Source organism: Pelodiscus sinensis, chromosome 7 (genome assembly GCF_049634645.1).
Source record: "Pelodiscus sinensis isolate JC-2024 chromosome 7, ASM4963464v1, whole genome shotgun sequence".
Lineage (NCBI taxonomy): Eukaryota > Metazoa > Chordata > Testudines > Trionychidae > Pelodiscus > Pelodiscus sinensis.
This window is the reverse complement of record NC_134717.1, coordinates 10,818,248-10,835,075: the sequence shown is the minus strand read 5'-3', so window position 1 is coordinate 10,835,075 and position 16,828 is coordinate 10,818,248. Positions and strand designations below refer to the sequence as shown.

At 42.5% G+C, this 16,828-nt stretch overlaps 1 protein-coding gene across 9 annotated transcripts in view; it reads right to left on the bottom strand.

Moving 5' to 3' along the window:
• Positions 1–16,828, bottom strand: part of KALRN (kalirin RhoGEF kinase) — a 790,448-nt gene that overhangs the window by 278,222 nt on the left and 495,398 nt on the right. For all 9 annotated transcript variants that reach the window (XM_075933149.1, XM_075933142.1, XM_075933143.1 and 6 more), the window contains 3 exons: positions 14,115–14,289; positions 7,815–8,010; positions 1,067–1,233 (listed from right to left, as the gene is read on the bottom strand). In XM_075933149.1, the coding sequence (XP_075789264.1) occupies positions 1,067–1,233; positions 7,815–8,010; positions 14,115–14,289 (538 nt within the window). The remainder of the gene's footprint in view (positions 1–1,066; positions 1,234–7,814; positions 8,011–14,114; positions 14,290–16,828) is intronic.

The following is a 16,828-nucleotide window of genomic DNA, read 5'->3' as shown; positions in this document are numbered from 1 at the left end:
CAATCACTTTTGCACCCCTCTTATAGTAGCTCCATCTAGGTTGCATTTTGTTTACGAGAAGGTCATGCGGGACAGTATCAAAAGCAGATGTAATGAAACGTTCTGAATCAGTTTCCCATGAAATATTGAACAAGTATAATTAACTATTCACTTTGTGCAAAAGAACAGCGTTGATAGTGTCTGTGTTCTTTGGTAAACACAGAGCATCTTTTACTTCCCCAAATAAAATTATTTATTTAAAAATCTCAATATTTTCACAGATGAAATAAAAAACTGGGATATTTCAAGTGATCGGAAAGACATTCTCAGAGCATCCCATGAAAAAAAATCAAGAATGCCCCATTAAACCAAGACATATAATCATTTCACTGAAATGCAGCCATCTTTGGAGTGGAAAATTGCAGCTCCGTGGCAGCATGCAACTGTATAAGACAGCAAGTGAAGAAATATAACATCCAATCTAAAGCTACTGAAAAATTTAGGCAGGCAAAATACAACTGACTGATCTTTAATGTAACTGGAACTAGAAGACATGCTAAAATTGCAAGATACGTGGTTACAATCTACATATAGTCAGGGTTCTACCTCTCAACCACAGATGATAAACTTGGTTGAGCTCCCCACAAGTCAGTGATAATGGGAAAAAAAAGAGTAAAGAGTGGCATCAGCTTTAAAGTTGGGCACTGAGATCTCCACTAATGAGACCAATGCTCCACAATGCTCTTAGTTTGTACCCCAAATCCTCATATTTCCAGAGCACATTCTGTTCTGAGGCATACTCCAGTTTAGGGTTAGTTTTTCATGCATGGCGAACATAACTCCCATTAATATGCATGGGATCTTGCACATGCACAGAATATGGAACAGACTCCTGTTATTTGCAAAGGCTCATTTTGAAAGATGTGAACAGACCAAATACTGCTACAGAAAAGGATTAACACTCCATACACCTAAAGGGAGGCAATTTGGCAGAAACAGTTTTAACAGCCTGCACATACTGTAATTGCTTTCAAGACACATTTAAGCTACCACAAAATGGTTTAATGGCTGTAGTAGAAAGCCTGACCTGCTTGACCTCAGCCTGTAGGTGCCGGAGCTGTAGGCACTGCTCTAGCCGTTTGTGAGTCTGATCGGCGTTAAGCTCTAGCTCATGCTGTTTCTCATGAAGGAACTCCAGCAGCTCTTGCACTTGTGTCGCAAGATCAATGTCTTTTTCGCAGATTAGTTCAATGCCTGCAACAAAATGATACACACAGAGAAAGACAGTTTCATTTATTTGAAAGTCCTTTTGCAGCACAACTCTGACACCTGACACATTGATTTGAATCTTTCTTGATTCTTGGTAAACCCTTTCACAAACAACATATGGTTTACCCTGGTGCACATGTTTGTTGAATGCTATGACAGTATTGTTCTGTCTATCACTGTGTGTAGTGAGAAAATGAAGTTTCCTTGTTGATTGCTCCTTATTTTGCTCATCTGCAAAAAGAAAGAAAGAAAGAAAGAAAGAAAGAAAGAAAGAAAGAAAGAAAGAAAGAAAGAAAGAAAGAAAGAAAGAAAGAAAGAAAGAAACACTATCAACTTCCATTTTGTCCTCAATTTAGGATGGTAAGCTGGGGGCCCATAATGTGGAGTGTCCCTAAAGTCTGCCAGGGTCCTTAGGAGGTATGGTTATAATTTATACTGTCCTTTTAGGTTGTTCTCAGTTATGTCATGTTTCAAATCATTCCCAAACCAGCCCTAGAAGAGGAGGCATGAAAAGGTGGCTTAGTGTTCCCTTCCCTGGTCCCTCAAAGTCCAGCACTGAATATGCACAACTGGATCAGCAGATCTGGTCCACTGTGTTACAGTCCCAAGAAAAACAATGTAGAGAAAAATATTGCATTCTTTGATATGTGATTTCACCAGTGTAGCTTACAGATTTGACCTGGCCCTTATTTGACATTCTACTCTATGGCAATCCATGCAATTAAAAATCAGCAAGGGTCTTTGTCCCATTGAAGTTATTTAGAATTTTGTTATTGGCTTTAATAGAAGCAGGATACTAATTATAATACTGTAAGCAGATTCAAATAAGTGTGAGAAAACACTGTGCTGTCCTGCAAAGCCATTGATTATATAAAATAAAACAAGATTAAGAAAAAGACCCACCCCCACCTCACAAGTGTGAAGGAAGAAGAGAAATTATGATTAGAAGATTTATTCTGAAGTATCTTGTCTGTGTCCCAGAGTTCCATGACTTTCATCCTTTGTCACAGTGACATCTGCAGAGGGCAGAATTAGAAACCAAATCAACCCTATGTCAATCCTACCTTGTCTCTTCCAGTTTCTGGATTTATTAAGAAAGGCACCTGGGAGTGAAACTCATTGGCTGATTCTCTTTCCCAGCCAAAACAATTTTTTTTCATTACCATACTAGCTGGAGTTACCCAGCATTGCTCGGTCTCACTCCCCGCCAGCTGATTCGCTCCTTGCCCCCGCCACTAGCCCTGCTTCCTGCCGGCCGGTTCTCCTCCTCCCAATCTCCCCTGGCCAGCCCCGCTGCCCCCGGCCACACCCAGCAGCTCTTCTTCCCGCCAGCCGCCCCTCCCCCAATTTCCCCTGTCCAGCCATGCTGCCTCCTGCCCCCTCCTCCCTGACAAGCTCTGCTTCCCACCGGCTGCCCCTCTCCCGATCTCCCCCGGCCAGCACCGCTGCACCAGTCCCCCCCCAACAAGCTCTGCTTCCCACCAGCTGCCCCTCCCCCGATCGCCCCCGGCCAGCCCCACTGCACCAGTCTCCCCCCCACAATAAGCTCTGCTTCCCACCAGTCGCCCCTCCCCCAATCACCCCCAGCCAGCCCCGCTGCCCCGTTTCCCCCCCACAACCAGCCCTGCTTCCCATCCCCCCCTTCCTCCTGGCCAGCCCTGCTCCCCTTCCAGCCGGTTCCTCCCCCCCCTCGCCACCATGAAGTGTGGCTGTTTTTTTTTTAAGACTACCTGGTAACCATAGCCGCAGGGGGGCAGGGTGGATGCCCAAGCCATTGTGCGTGTGGGAGTGGGGTGAGTCCCGGACTTTGGGGCCGCAGGCGGTGGGCACATGACCTAGGGTGGGTGGTGTTGCCCCTGCAGCGCAGTGCGGCGGGTTATTTTTGATATGTACAGGTTGAGATTGGGCCGGATTGGGTCCAAAAGTACCTTAAAATCGTCTCCTGGAGGAAAGGTTACCCCATGGAAAATTTGGTTGCGGTAGGTCTTATAGTATCCAAGTTATTAGAGTACAAACATACAAACATTCTCCTTTATATATTAGATATGGAGGAATGGCCCCAGGCTTCACATTTAGGATCTGGAAATGTAATTTATGCTCCCATTCTAGGGAATGAAGTTCCTTCTAACTGCCAGACTCCATGAGTATTTGTTAAAATTAGCCTGATACCATGTCTTAGGACAATGCTGGTGTTTTGTATACTTGACTTCACCATGCCTATTTGATATTAAACTCACAGTTTTCCATCATGCACGCTCAACTGATGGCATTTTGACTGTGCTAACTCATCAACAGTAACCAGTAGACTGCCTAGGATGTTATCCAATGGAAGCCCGCGCTCACTGTGATAGATGATTTGCCCTTTCTTGCTTGCCACATGTCGCACAGATTTATGCCACACTGCCAGCATATGCAATGAGAAAGCTCATTCTTTTCAAAGGTGGATTTATAAAATAGAATGCATTTTCAAATTGTATTTTTGGAATAATTTTACACACAAACGCTCTCACCCGGAGGTTTGTGATATGTAAGCACAACCATTTATTCAATACATGGAATGTAATTTCAGTTTTCTTCAATCATCTCATTACTGAAGGGGATTTCAACAGACTGGTATTCAGTGGAGCAGATTTATTCAAAACAGTCACAAGTAAAACAACATAAACACACCACAGCTCTCACGTATACCAGCATAAATTTAGACACATCACAGAAGTGACTACATTTACTCTGGATTTATGCTGGTGTAATTGAGAGCATAATTTAGTGCACTGTACCTACTTACATATCTTTTCTTCTACTTTTTGGATAACTACAAATGTTTAAAATTATACACATTCAAATAAGGCCTGATCCAAAGTACAGAGAAAGTCAATGAAAAGATTACCATGGACTTCAACAGGATTTGGATCATGTCTATATTAAGATTTCATAAAAAGCCTAATTTTCCAAATCTCTTCCAGTCTCAGAGAGACTTATTCCTGTCCTGATTTAGAACCCAGTTCTGGAACACAGCCTAGCTCAGGAAACTAACTTAAACACATACTTAACTTTAATTCAAGTTAAATTCTTGTTTAAATGCTTTAGGAATGGACCTAAGCATGTGCTTAACTAGAGTTAAACCAAGGCTTTCATAGTCTCAGCACTTCCACTGGGATTGATCATTAGCTGGTGTCATGGAAGACAGGTGTACATGGCTACAATATTTTATAGAAATACTTACCATGGGCTTGATGAAATTAAGCAATGACTGTATCTAGCCCATAGGCTATAGGTTCCCCACCCCTGCTCAATTGGTGAGATCAGCTAAGGATCAGCCCACTGAATTTAGTAGGATTGCTCAGGGTGTAAATCAGCACAGAACAGGAATTTATGGGCTAACTTAAATCTTGGTTGAACTGCACATTTCACTTGGACTAACATCAAGGATAAACTGACACTGTTCCATACAGAAAAAAAGAATGAGATTTTAAAGACAGATTGCTGTATGGTCAGTATTGGGGACAGCATCTTAAACTACAGTTATTCCCATTGTCTTCAGTAGGACTAATTGCATAGCTGGAGTCAACATAGCTTTACATTAAATTTCTCAGGTGGCCCCACTGTGGGAGGTAAATGGGGCTGTGTCTAGATTGGCATGATTTTCCGGAAATGCTTTTAACGGAAAAATTTTCCATTAAAAGCATTTTCAGAACAGAGTGTCTAGATTGGCATGGACGCTTTTCCGCAAAACCACTTTTTGCGGAAAAGCGTCCGTGCCAATCTAGACGCGCTTTTCCGCAAAAAAGCCCCGATCGCCATTTTTGCGATTGGGGCTTTTTTGCGCAAAACAAATCTGAGCTGTCTACACTGGCCCTTTTGCGTAAAAGCTTTGCGCAAAAGGGACTTTTGCCTGAACGGGAGCAGAATAGTATGTCCGCAAGAAGCACTGATTTCTTACAGTAGGAAGTCAGTGCTTTTGCGGAAATTCAAGCCGCCAGTGTAGACAGCTGGCAAGTTTTTCCAGAAAAGCGGCTGATTTTCTGGAAAAACTGGCCAGTCTAGACACAGCCTGGGAGTAACTTTCCCGTTGACTTCCCTTACTCCTCTTGATCCCATGAAGTATCAGGGTCAACAAGGACTCCATCAGTGTTTGATTTAGCAGGTCCTTATTAGACTCACAAATCAAACTCTGGAAGAGTGATTTCTGGAACATTGATCTCCAGGTAAGTGTAGACAAGGCCTCAGAAATAAGAAAGTAGTTCAGACTCCAGGATGGCTCAGTCACTCCTTGACTGATTGCCAACAATGGTGCTAATTATTGCCAGCTGTGACAGTGGTTGTACACTATCATGGGCTGTGGGTAAGGGAAGCTAAGCCTCCCCAGATGCCCACTAACTCTCTGGTCCAGCTCCAGGACTGAGCTGGAGCAGGACTCAGTGCTTCTCTTGGTGGCCTGGGCTCAGGGCTCCAACCCAGACAGGGCCCCTCTGAAATGCTCTGAGCACCAGTGAGCTGGTTGGTTTGGGGCTGCTCTGGGTGTCAGTGGACTGACCAGGATTCAAGGCTGCTCCAGCCTGCAGGCTGGCAAGAATGGGGGCACAGAAGGACCTCAGGCAGAAGAGAAGGGGCAAGAGACTAGCTTCTTTGAACAGGGGTGTATGCACCACCCATATACAATACTGACACCTGTCTGTTGGGAACACAACTGGGACTCCCAAATAAGAGTATATAGGTCATTACTCAGCTATCAGATGGTAACAGCTTTTGGTCATGAATGACTTAAGTTAGAACTGAAGAGACTAGAAGATACACAAACGAAGTACATGAAGATGTGGTAAAAGGAGTTACACCAGGGCTGATATAGGTTGTCTAAGAGCTGTAATACTTCGGGCCAATTCTTGGCATTGGAGACAGGAATCAGAGCTTACAGGAGAGCTAATCTCAAGCCGGCAGCCTCATCAGTACATCTGGCCTTGACTGGCTAGAAGGGCAAGCAGGTCAGCTCTTAACCCACCATTGTATTTGCTCCTGCCTTGCACCCAGCCTAGTCTCTGTCCTACTAGTTAATTATCCTTAATTGAAATAAGGAACGGTAGGCTCCAAAAAGCAATTACAGGCAGTCCCCGGGTTACGTACAAGATAGGGACTGTAGGTTTGTTCTTAAGTTGAATTTGTATGTAAGTCAGAACTGGTACATATTGTAGGGGAAACTCTAGCCAAACATTTCTCCAGAGCTCAGTTTTATTCTCCCACACCTCATTTCCCTCAGTCCTTTATTCTCAAGCTGAGGTGTCTGCTGAGAAAAGCCGCTCCGCGTCTCCCTGGTCTGCTGGGGGGGAGGGGGGGGCGCTAGCTTCGCGACTCCCTGGTCTGCTGGGGAGAAGCAGCTAGTGCGGGGTTGCCTCACCCCGTTTGTAAGTAGGGATCTGATGTAAGTTGGATCCATGTAACCCGGGGACTGCCTGTACTGTCCCATACTTTGCCATTCTCCAAATATTCTGCTTTCCCTGTAAAACAGGTAGGAAAAACCTTCAACTAATCCCTATTATACTTGATCCTCAAGAAGTAGTTACCTTTTTGGCTTGGGAAGCAACTAGTTTTTCTTAGATACACATGGACTTCACACAGGGAGATTGAGGTAATCATTTATAATATTTTTAAGATCTCATCAATTTAATCTCTGTTCTATTGTTTGGAATCCAGATGTTTCTACTCTCCTGCAGCTTAAGAGTTCCAAACAAACACAGTGAGCTTTTCCTTATACCAATCAACTGGGCTCTTGTCTGTGCTCTGCTCTGAATCACATCCTGTACCTCCCATGTCTTCTGCTCCAGTGTGTATCTGCTCTGGATCATATTCTGTACCACCCATGCCATGTTGTTCTGGGAATATTTCCAGGAAGAAAAAAAAAGTGGCATCTTGCTGATTTACTGTGGGCAGTTTTACCAAACCACAAAGCCAGAGACCAATAGGAAAAGCACAGAGCTGTGAGTAGATGCTGTGCAAACTTCCACGTATGGTTTGCCCAATGTCCCTGATTTCCTATCTTGCAACATCCCCTCTTAGTTGCTTCTGAGCTCCTGTTAACCAGTTTGCCAAATTATGCTAAATATTATCAAAATGTATCTTGGGGTTAAATGTCTACAACAGATTAGGATGAGACCAAGAAAATCAGTTTTATTTGTATCCTGAAAAGTCTCTTCTTATTTTACTCAAAGATGGTGAAAGAATTGTTCTATGCACCTTTCAAGGCATGTGGTAAGATTTAAGCATCTCACAAATAATTTTAGCCTCTGGGACCATATGCAGAGATTAAGCTGAATGATTACTTTCCCCAGGTAAGAAAACAAAAAATCAGGATTTTACAGTACTCACTGGAAACTTGAAACTTTTGCTGAGAAGCAGGGTACAAGACACAAAGCAACTTCTCCGCAAATATGCCATTCTGCAGAATGCCATTCAAGTCTGCCATTTAGGAGCACATGCAACTGGACATTGCAAGTAAAATTCCAATACCTTATAACAGATTGTTTCCTTTTGTATTTTACTAAATGGTCAACCATTAAGCAAACCATCTTGCTCACCTGAAGCCTGGACTTCCATGATGTACTGGTGTAAATCTTGTCCTTGCTGAATAACCTCAAAGGTCATGTTGTTCATAGCCAGTTTCCGTTCGGTGTGGCGCTGCAAGCGCTGCTCAGCCAGAGTGAGGTCCTCAGTATTGAAATCATTCATCTGTCTCAGCAAATCTTCATTCCAGGCATCTAATTCTGCTGTTACCTTCAAAGGAAAAAAGTCACATATTGTATGTATGGGAAGCCAACCAAAGTTTATTTCAAAACAGTATTTAGATCATCATAATACTCCTCCACAAATAAAGTCTGATTCTGAGCCACTTAAAATCAAGGGGAGTATTTCTGTGGACTTCTATGGGCTTTGGAGAAGGCCCTTAAATAGCACTTTTTTTCTGTGGATCTCAAGTCTGATAAAGGTGTTTGAGTAATGTTACGTTATTCACAGGCCAGGAAAATATAGTACAGAAATGACTTGTTCAGTGACACAGCAAGTCATTAGCAAAATTAAGCACAGAACTATAGTTCCCAGCTCTGACCTCTACACCAATATCTAGCAGTAATTTGCAGAGTTTGCTTAACTTTGCTTCCTTTGTTCTGTGATTTCTGTTTACTCATTGATTAAACAAAGACTGTGAATGGCTTGCTAACTACAAAAGCAGCTTCTGCTCTCTTGGAATTCACACCTCCAGATCAGCTGCTAGAAGTGGGTCTCATCCTCCTTGATTGGATCCACCTCGTCATCTCCAGCCTGATCCTGGCCTGCATATTTATTCCTGCCTCTGGAAATTTCCAGTACATGCATCTGACGAAGTGGGTCTTTGCCCACGAAAGCTTATGCTCCTACACTTCAGTTAGTCTATAAGGTGCCACAGGACTCCTCGTCGCTTTTGCAGATTCAGACTAACACGGCTACCCCTCTGATACTGTTTACTCATTGTAATAATTGGCCTATTTAATCTAACAGTCCCATTATTATTATTTATATTGTGTTATCCCCATAGTACCTAGGCAGTAAATGGGTCCAATTGCATTAGCTTCTATAGAATCACATTTGAAAACAGATACAAATAAATGAGGATAAAGAGCAATAGGAGAAAATGAAGAACAGGGACAAAAGTAATGGTAATCAAATCTTGCTGTTCAGTAAATATTTAATCCATATTTCGGCACATACATGAAAGATTTCCAATTTTCAGAGGTGCTGAGACCAAGTTCTCACTGAAGTCATTGGAATTTGTGGTTGCCAAAATATATACTTAGGAGCTTAACTTCAGAAACTCCTTTTTTAAAATTTTGGCATTTTATCCTAGGGTCACAAATCAAACCAAAAGCACAGAACCAAGGATTTCCATGTCCTTTGCAAGTTGTTTTGGATGGGGATTTAAAAGACACAGTTTTAAATTCAAAATGAGAACATAAACTCAGGACCCTTTTTCAACTCTTCTTTGAAATAAGAGGAAACACAGATGTGTTCACACCAGGCAGTCTGTGACTATTTTACAATACCTGGGACTGAAGTCCCAGGGTGCAAGACAGAGCGTAGGAGATCCTGAGGGCTTTCTATTTATATTCAGATTATTCCTTTATCCTTTCCACTCAATTAACTTTAAATAATAACTATCTCTGTTTACAGTCTCTTTGGTGCCCTTCTTGGTTCCAGTGGCCTATGATTCACTCACGCGTCTCAGTTAATTGGAGCCTCTGGAATGTGGTGGTTTATTAGCAGATTTTCTGTTCTAACAATTGCTAAGTCCTAGAGAAATGGTCATGGTAGAAATCACAGAAGGAGCTCAGTAGAAAATTAGAAAGGCTTGACCTCATTGTAAGCCTCATTTTAAGTGGGCAATAATTTTTGAAGGGGGGGCCACTTCACAAATTCAGAAGTGGCCGTGGACCAACCCGGAAGGGGCGGGGCCGCTGGCAGAAGGGGTGGGACCTTGAGTGGAAGGGGCGGGGTTGAGAGCTACCCTACCGTGAGCTTTGCTTGGCCTGGGGTCCCTGCTCCATGACTTTTGGCTAATGGAAGGGACCTGGAGCAGAGGGGAGGATGCCGGGACTAGCCTCCTCCCAGAGTTGTCTGGGGTGGAGGCTTAGATTTCATATAACAGGGCTCGTGGCTCCTGGCCCCCACTGCTAACCTGTTGTCTGTCAGCTGTCCAGTAGGTACAAGCCCTTTGAATAGAACCAGTTGAAAGGGCTCATGCCTCCGGGCAGCTCCCAGTCAATGGGCCAATGGGGCAGAGCTATGAGCACTTTTCAATTGCTTCTGTTTAAAGGGCTTGCGCCTTCCGGGTGACTGCCAGGAAATGCAGCCACCCAGCAGGTGAGCCTTTTAAATAGAAGCGGTTAAAAGGGCTCACATCTCTTTCTCCCTAGCAATGCGCCAGAGGTGAGGGGAGCTGCGAGCCCTTTTACGTGCCTCTATTTAAAGCGGGGGGGAAGGGGAGGCAGAGTGCCTTCCCTGTGCCTGTCAGGCGATGCGTTGCCTAGCATCTGTAGGGAACACGAGAGCCCTTTAAATAGAAACAGCTGAAAGGAATTGCGCATCTCCGGCAACGCGCTGAGGCACCAGGAGCTGCAAGTCCTTTCAGCTGTTTCTATTCAAAGGGCTCTCGTGTTCCCCATGACTGCTAGGCAACACGTTGCCTGACAGGCACTGGGAAGGCACCAGCCCTTTAAATAGAAGCTCTTAAAAGGGCTCGCATCCCCCTCCTACTCTGAGGCAACACACTAGGGAAGGGGCTTGGAACTGCCTTGCAGGCCAGATCAAAGCCCTATGTGGGCCAGATCTGGCCCGGTGAGAGGCTTTTGCCCACCCCTGTTTTAAGCTATGGACAACATAATGAACATCTACAGTTTAAAGTGAGAATAGATTTCCAATATTCATGGCTTTGGTACTTGAGGTTCCATACAAAGCCAGTGTTGGTTGAATGTGCTGGTAGAACGGGCATTTGTCTAACCGGCTCTGAGTACTTTGCATTTGTTCTTATTGAATTTCATCCTGTTTACTTCAGACCATTTCTCCAGTTTGTCTGGAATATTTTGAATTACAATCCTATCCTCCAAAGCACTTGCAGCCTCTCCCATCTTTGCATCATCTCCAGACTTTATAAGCATACTCTCTATACCATTATCTTAACTACTGATGAAGATATTGAACAGAGACAGTCCCAAAATTCCATCCCTGTGGAACCCCACTTGTTATGCCCTTCCAGCTTGACTGTGAACCATTGATAAGTACTCTCTGGGAATGGTTATCCAAACAGTTATGTGCCTACCTTATAGTAGCCCTGTCTGGATTGTATTTCCCTAGTTTATTGATAAGAGGATCATGCAAGACTGTAACAAATCTTTTTCTGAAGTCTAAGTATACCACATCTACCACTTCTTCCTTATACATAAGGTTTGTTATCCTATCAAAGTAAGGTGACAGGTTCATTTGCTCTTTACAAATTCATGCTGACTGTTTTTTCATCTCATTATCTTCCAGATGCTTGCAAATGAATTCTCTAATTATTTGCTCCGTTATCTTTCCTAAGTTAGGATACATCTAGACTACATGCCTCTGTCGCGAGAGACATGTAGATTAGGCTACCAGACATAGTAAAATGAAGCGGCGATTTAAATAATCGCCGCTTCATTTAAATTTACATGGCTGCCACGCTGAGCCGACAAACAGCTGATCAGCTGTTTGTCGGCTCAGCGCGATAGTCTGGATGCGCGGGTGTTGACATCAAAGGTATTTGTTGACTACCCAGGTATGCCTCCTGGGACAGTGCCTCGGCCTTTGTAATTTTGCCCCTACGTACTTGTGTTGTTTATGTTCATACTTTGTAATTTGACCTAATTTCCGATTTTTGTAAGATCCCTTTTTTATTTTTAGATCATTCAAGATCTGGTGAAGCCAGGGTTGTCTCTTGCTATATTTCCTATCTTTTACACAGTGGAATAGTTTGCTCTTGCTCCCCTAATAATGTCTCTTTGAAAAGCTGCCAACTGTCTTCAATTGTTTTTTCTTAGTCTTGCTTCCCATGGGACATTTACCTACCAATTCTCTACATTGCTAAAGTCTGCTTTCTTGAAATCCATTGTATTTATTTTGCTGTTCTCCCTTCTACCATTCCTTAGACTCATGAACTCCATCATTTCATGATCACTTTCACCCAAGCTTCCTTCCACTTCTAAATTCTCAATCAGTTCCCCACGTTTGTTAAAATCAAATCTAGAACAGCTTCCCCTCTAGTAGGTTTCCCTGCCTTCTGAAATAAAAAATGGTCTCTAATACATTCCAAGAACTTGTTGGATAACATGTGCTCTGCTGTGTTACTCTCTATATATCTAGATCATGGGTTCCCAAACTGGGGGATGTGCCCTCTGGGGGGGGGCATGAAAAAATTCCGGGGGGGGGGGAATGCAAGGTGACCCAGCCAGCACCCCCCGTCAATCGCACCCCAATTTTTGCTGCTAATTTTTGGGAGGGGGGTGCGAGGGTTTCTCAAAAATCAAAAAGGGGGCATGATGCCGAAAAGTTTGGGAACCACTGGTCTAGATAATTGAAGTCCCTCATCATCGGTGTGTGCGTGGAGGGGACTTCAACTATCCAGACACCTGTATCACACTGGGGGATACAGTGTGAGAGGTAATATCTTTCTGAAGTTCTTGGAGTGCAACCTGGACTGTAGGGCTGCTGAGCCTTCTGTCCCACTAATCTGGGGTATACCTCACACTCTGTGATGCTGTTGCCAAGCCACAAACCTCTGACAGGTCCTGTACTTACACAGGCATCCATAGGAAGGGACATCCCGAGGTACCCAGCCTTCCACCCCAGAAAAGAATTATCTTGTGAATTAGCATGAGAATTATCTAGGTGCTTGTATTATAATAGGGGACCAAGGGAAATAAGGTATGAAACTGTGAGAAGCTGAGAAACACATGGACAAGGCTGTGAACATTGGTAGAGTGGCAGGGAGAGTAGACAACATGGAGTTTGACAAGACAGGGCAAAAGGGGACTATCACAGAGCCAAATGCATATATCAGACTAAAAGCTATAGGACAGTTTCCAGGAAAGTCATTGGAATCGTATGCAGGTCCATCAAATGCCTTGGTTTAGAAACACAACACAGACTTCAGGATCTGCTCACATAAGGACCTGTGCCATGCATCTTTTTTCACTTAGTCTGTACAGTATCTGTTGCACATTGCTATAGATCAGTGCATCTAAGAATCTGCATTCACAGCTTTTCCATCTATTATAATTTAACACAATTTCTTGTCATAACTTAAAATAAAATGTCACCTACGAAGTGTTATGTAGCATTCTAAAGTTTCTATTAACTATCAATATAGTCCATCAGAACATCTATTGAATTAAATGCAATATCTTTGGGAATTTATCATCATAAAACACTTTAAAAAGGTGCCACATTAACAGATGTATTCACTCTCCAAGGTATCGTTGAACAACCACAAGTAAGATATAGTAGCAAGCTGATACCTCATATAGGTCAAGTACAAAACACTCTGTTCCAGAATATACGAGATACAAATTAACTAACTTCTCAAGCCTCTAGTATCACATTCAATCAGATGTACAGGTAAATATTTATTCAGATTAATTAAAAATCTGTTTAAAATTACACAGTCTAAGCAAACCACATTTATGTAATGTACTAATAACGGTTTTCCCTCCAACAGCATTTGATTTAAAAAAGGAGTACAAGATAGAAATATAAGACCTCTTTTTTAATCTTCTTACAGGAACATATAATGACCTGATAAGAACTACAAGGCTTCTGGCACATTATTTCTCTTTTTCCCCTTTATGAAAAACAACTATTGTTCCTGCAATGTTTTCTAAGAGAACCCTTCATTTGTTTAATAATTTGTTGCACGAGGTGTTCAAAGCCATAAAATGCCTTTAAAGAGAAAAATCTCACCTGCAAAAGATCATGAACTTTCAGATTGGCAAAAGACAGGTGTGTATGACAGGCATATGTAAACCACTGTACAATCCATGCCATAAAATTGATCACCAAAGTGTTCAGATATGCTGAATACAGTCAGCTTGGCGGACATGAACCTGCTTCAGACTCTATTAGTATATCACAAAAGCATATTACTGGTTTCTAAATTTCCAATTTAACAATTGATTTCTATTCATCTCCTAATTCTGCCAGACATCTATGTATAATCAAAATCTTCTGTGATTCCCTGGAGCTCTGTGTAACGTGGCAGAATATTAGTCAGAGACGTAGTCACCACCAACCACCACAGATCTACCTTTATAGATTACCCAGACAGCTCTTACCTCAATGGTGTACTGTTCAAAAATCCGGAGCTGAAGGAAGATGTCTAGCTTAATTTTCCGCTCATGGAAGAGCTCTTCCATCTGTACCTGGGCCTCGTCAAGCTGCTGAAGGACAGATTCAATGTGGCTGATGGAGCTATTGTGTGGAGTCTTATTGTTGGATACCGCTGAGTCCCTGTGGCAAGGCAGGGAGAATGGTTAAAGCTCAGCATTAATGCAAGCAAAGAGCAAGAATTAAACACTCTCAGTTCTGTGCACAGCTGAGAAGCCAGCCTAAGCACAAAGGGCTGGAGGAAGGTGTATGCAATGCTCATTTTTTCTGCTTGTTGAAATCCTGTGTTTCCTGAACGCAACACAAAATCAGAACAATGAGTACATCTTGTCATATGTTATGACACTTTGACCCTGGTACACTAAAAAGGAGTTGGAGGGGAGAGGAAGAAGGCAGAATGGCACATAAATCTGAACTGATCTCTTGAGGAGTCTGACTGGCAATCCCATTTAATTCTCGTCCAAATGACCCATTTCTTTCTGCAATCAGCCTGTCTCAGAGGCATCATCCTTAAAGCTGCTAAATTAAATTATGCCACTATTTGTGTTGTTTCTAGTGAATGTAAAAGAGTCAGAAGTATTTTAGCCTAATAAGATTCTTCTGATTCCCCTTGATTACTTACTCAGAATAGAACATAACCAGGACAAAATTCCAACACTGCTTTTTTAAAACAGTGTAAGTATTTTAAAATACTAAAAGACAGATTGTGACTTGCCCTTGTGTAGGTGCCCAGGGTGATTGTGACTTGCCCTTGTGTAGGTGCCCAGGGTGATGGGTAAGCTTCAAGGAATCTTCCCCTCACTGTACACTCCATGTTCCCAGGAGAAATCAGGAACTGCTCCTGCTATGCACCCATAGCACACATCATCCCAAAGGGGGCAGAGAGGAGAAAAGGCCATGCCCCTCCCTACTCTGCAGTCCAACCAATCAGGAGCAGCAGGTTGTACAATCTTAATGGCAGGGCTCTACCTAAATGCAACAATCTGATCCTGAGACAGCTGTGTCTTATAAACACAGGGTAGAAACTATTTTCATTATTGTCAGTTTCTTCTTTATCAGCTCTCTCACATTTAACTCTAGAGATTTGGAATCAGAAACGTAAAGAACTTGGGTTCTTTAATATATTTTTGTTCTGTGGGGTTTTATGGATAAATGAGCTTTTGAGGGCATTAAGAGCTAAATTCTCCCATTAGATTTGCCACTGTAGCATTACCTATCTTCAGCAAGAGACATGTAGAAGACAGAATTGTGTGCCAAAGTTTTGGTGCTTAAGCTAAAATAAGTAAAATTCAGAATGAAGTTGTTTTCTTTTCCCCCTACAGTACGCAGTAGTAGCTGTGTTGCTTGAGACATTTAAAATCAGATAGCTTGAAGCAGTTTAAATTATACGGTAAGGAAAAACCCTGAATTGGCAGTGTAATTAGTAGGATGAAGCAGATGAACCAGCAGACATTTGCCATTTCTAGTCCCTATTAATCGGTGATTCTGTCTTGGTAACAAACAAACAAACAAACAAACAAACAAATGTTAAAACATCAGTTGATGGGATTGCATCAGCAGCAGACTGGCACTCCTGTACAAGCATTGCAACCTAACACAGTTACTTTGAAACTCCTGTTTTGCACAGTTCCATGGGGAAGCACATTGAGATACCTTATTACCAAACACAGTACATTCCCCTAGCTTGTAGTCTGTGGAACTAAGACCATTCCTACTTCTATCCTTCCTTATTCATTGGCTCACAGCAAGAAATATCGAGCAAAGAATTCCTGTTCTTCCTTCCTGCACTCAAAAGGCTTACCTGTGATCCAGGTAAATCTTGTGTAACTGTACACTAAGGAAGAATCATTTACAATGTTTGTCTTATCCTGACTGGACCAAACCCTGGAAATGCAGGACATGAACCCATGACCCTGCCCTCCCCAGGCAAGTGCCCACTCCCCTAGGCAACATGGGTTTCTGCAGCTGCCAGCTTACTATGGAGGGGCCCCTTATCCCTCCTAAGGAAGAGTCATTTACAATGTTCTTTCTGCCCACCCCCATTCCTATAGCTGCATAAGGCTGAATTATATTCAAGCTTTGTATAGCTACACCATATATAACAAAAGGTCTTTTCATGGAATATACATAGCTGCACATGGAGGAAGCGAGGGATGTAGTTTATATCAATAGATCCCGTATAGAAGACTCGAGACGTGTACCACCGTGAATGCCAAAAATCTTATTTAGTCAGATCCTATTAAACAAGTTACAACGTATCTTCAATTTTAGTGATGATCACGTGGTTACATTCCTGGCAAATACTGGAAGATTCTCCACACCAGAATAACATTCAAAATACAAAAACAGAGGGTTTGATTCTCAGTCACATTTGGAAAAATCAATAAAAAACCACTGAGGTCAAAGTTAAACCAGTGTAAAACTAGTGTCAATGAGAGCACAATGAGGCTCTTGGAATGGAATTTCTTGATATGTTCACATGGGATAGAAACAGTGTTTAAGAAACTCGTGTTTACTGACAGAACAGAAACATTTCTTCAAGTCAGTCAACTTGCACATTCTAAAATGGGTATAAAGAGCAGCTTTAATTTATAAAACAACTGCTAATACAAGAACAATCTGACAGCATGAATAAACCTTCCATGGAACCATGTACTTCTAT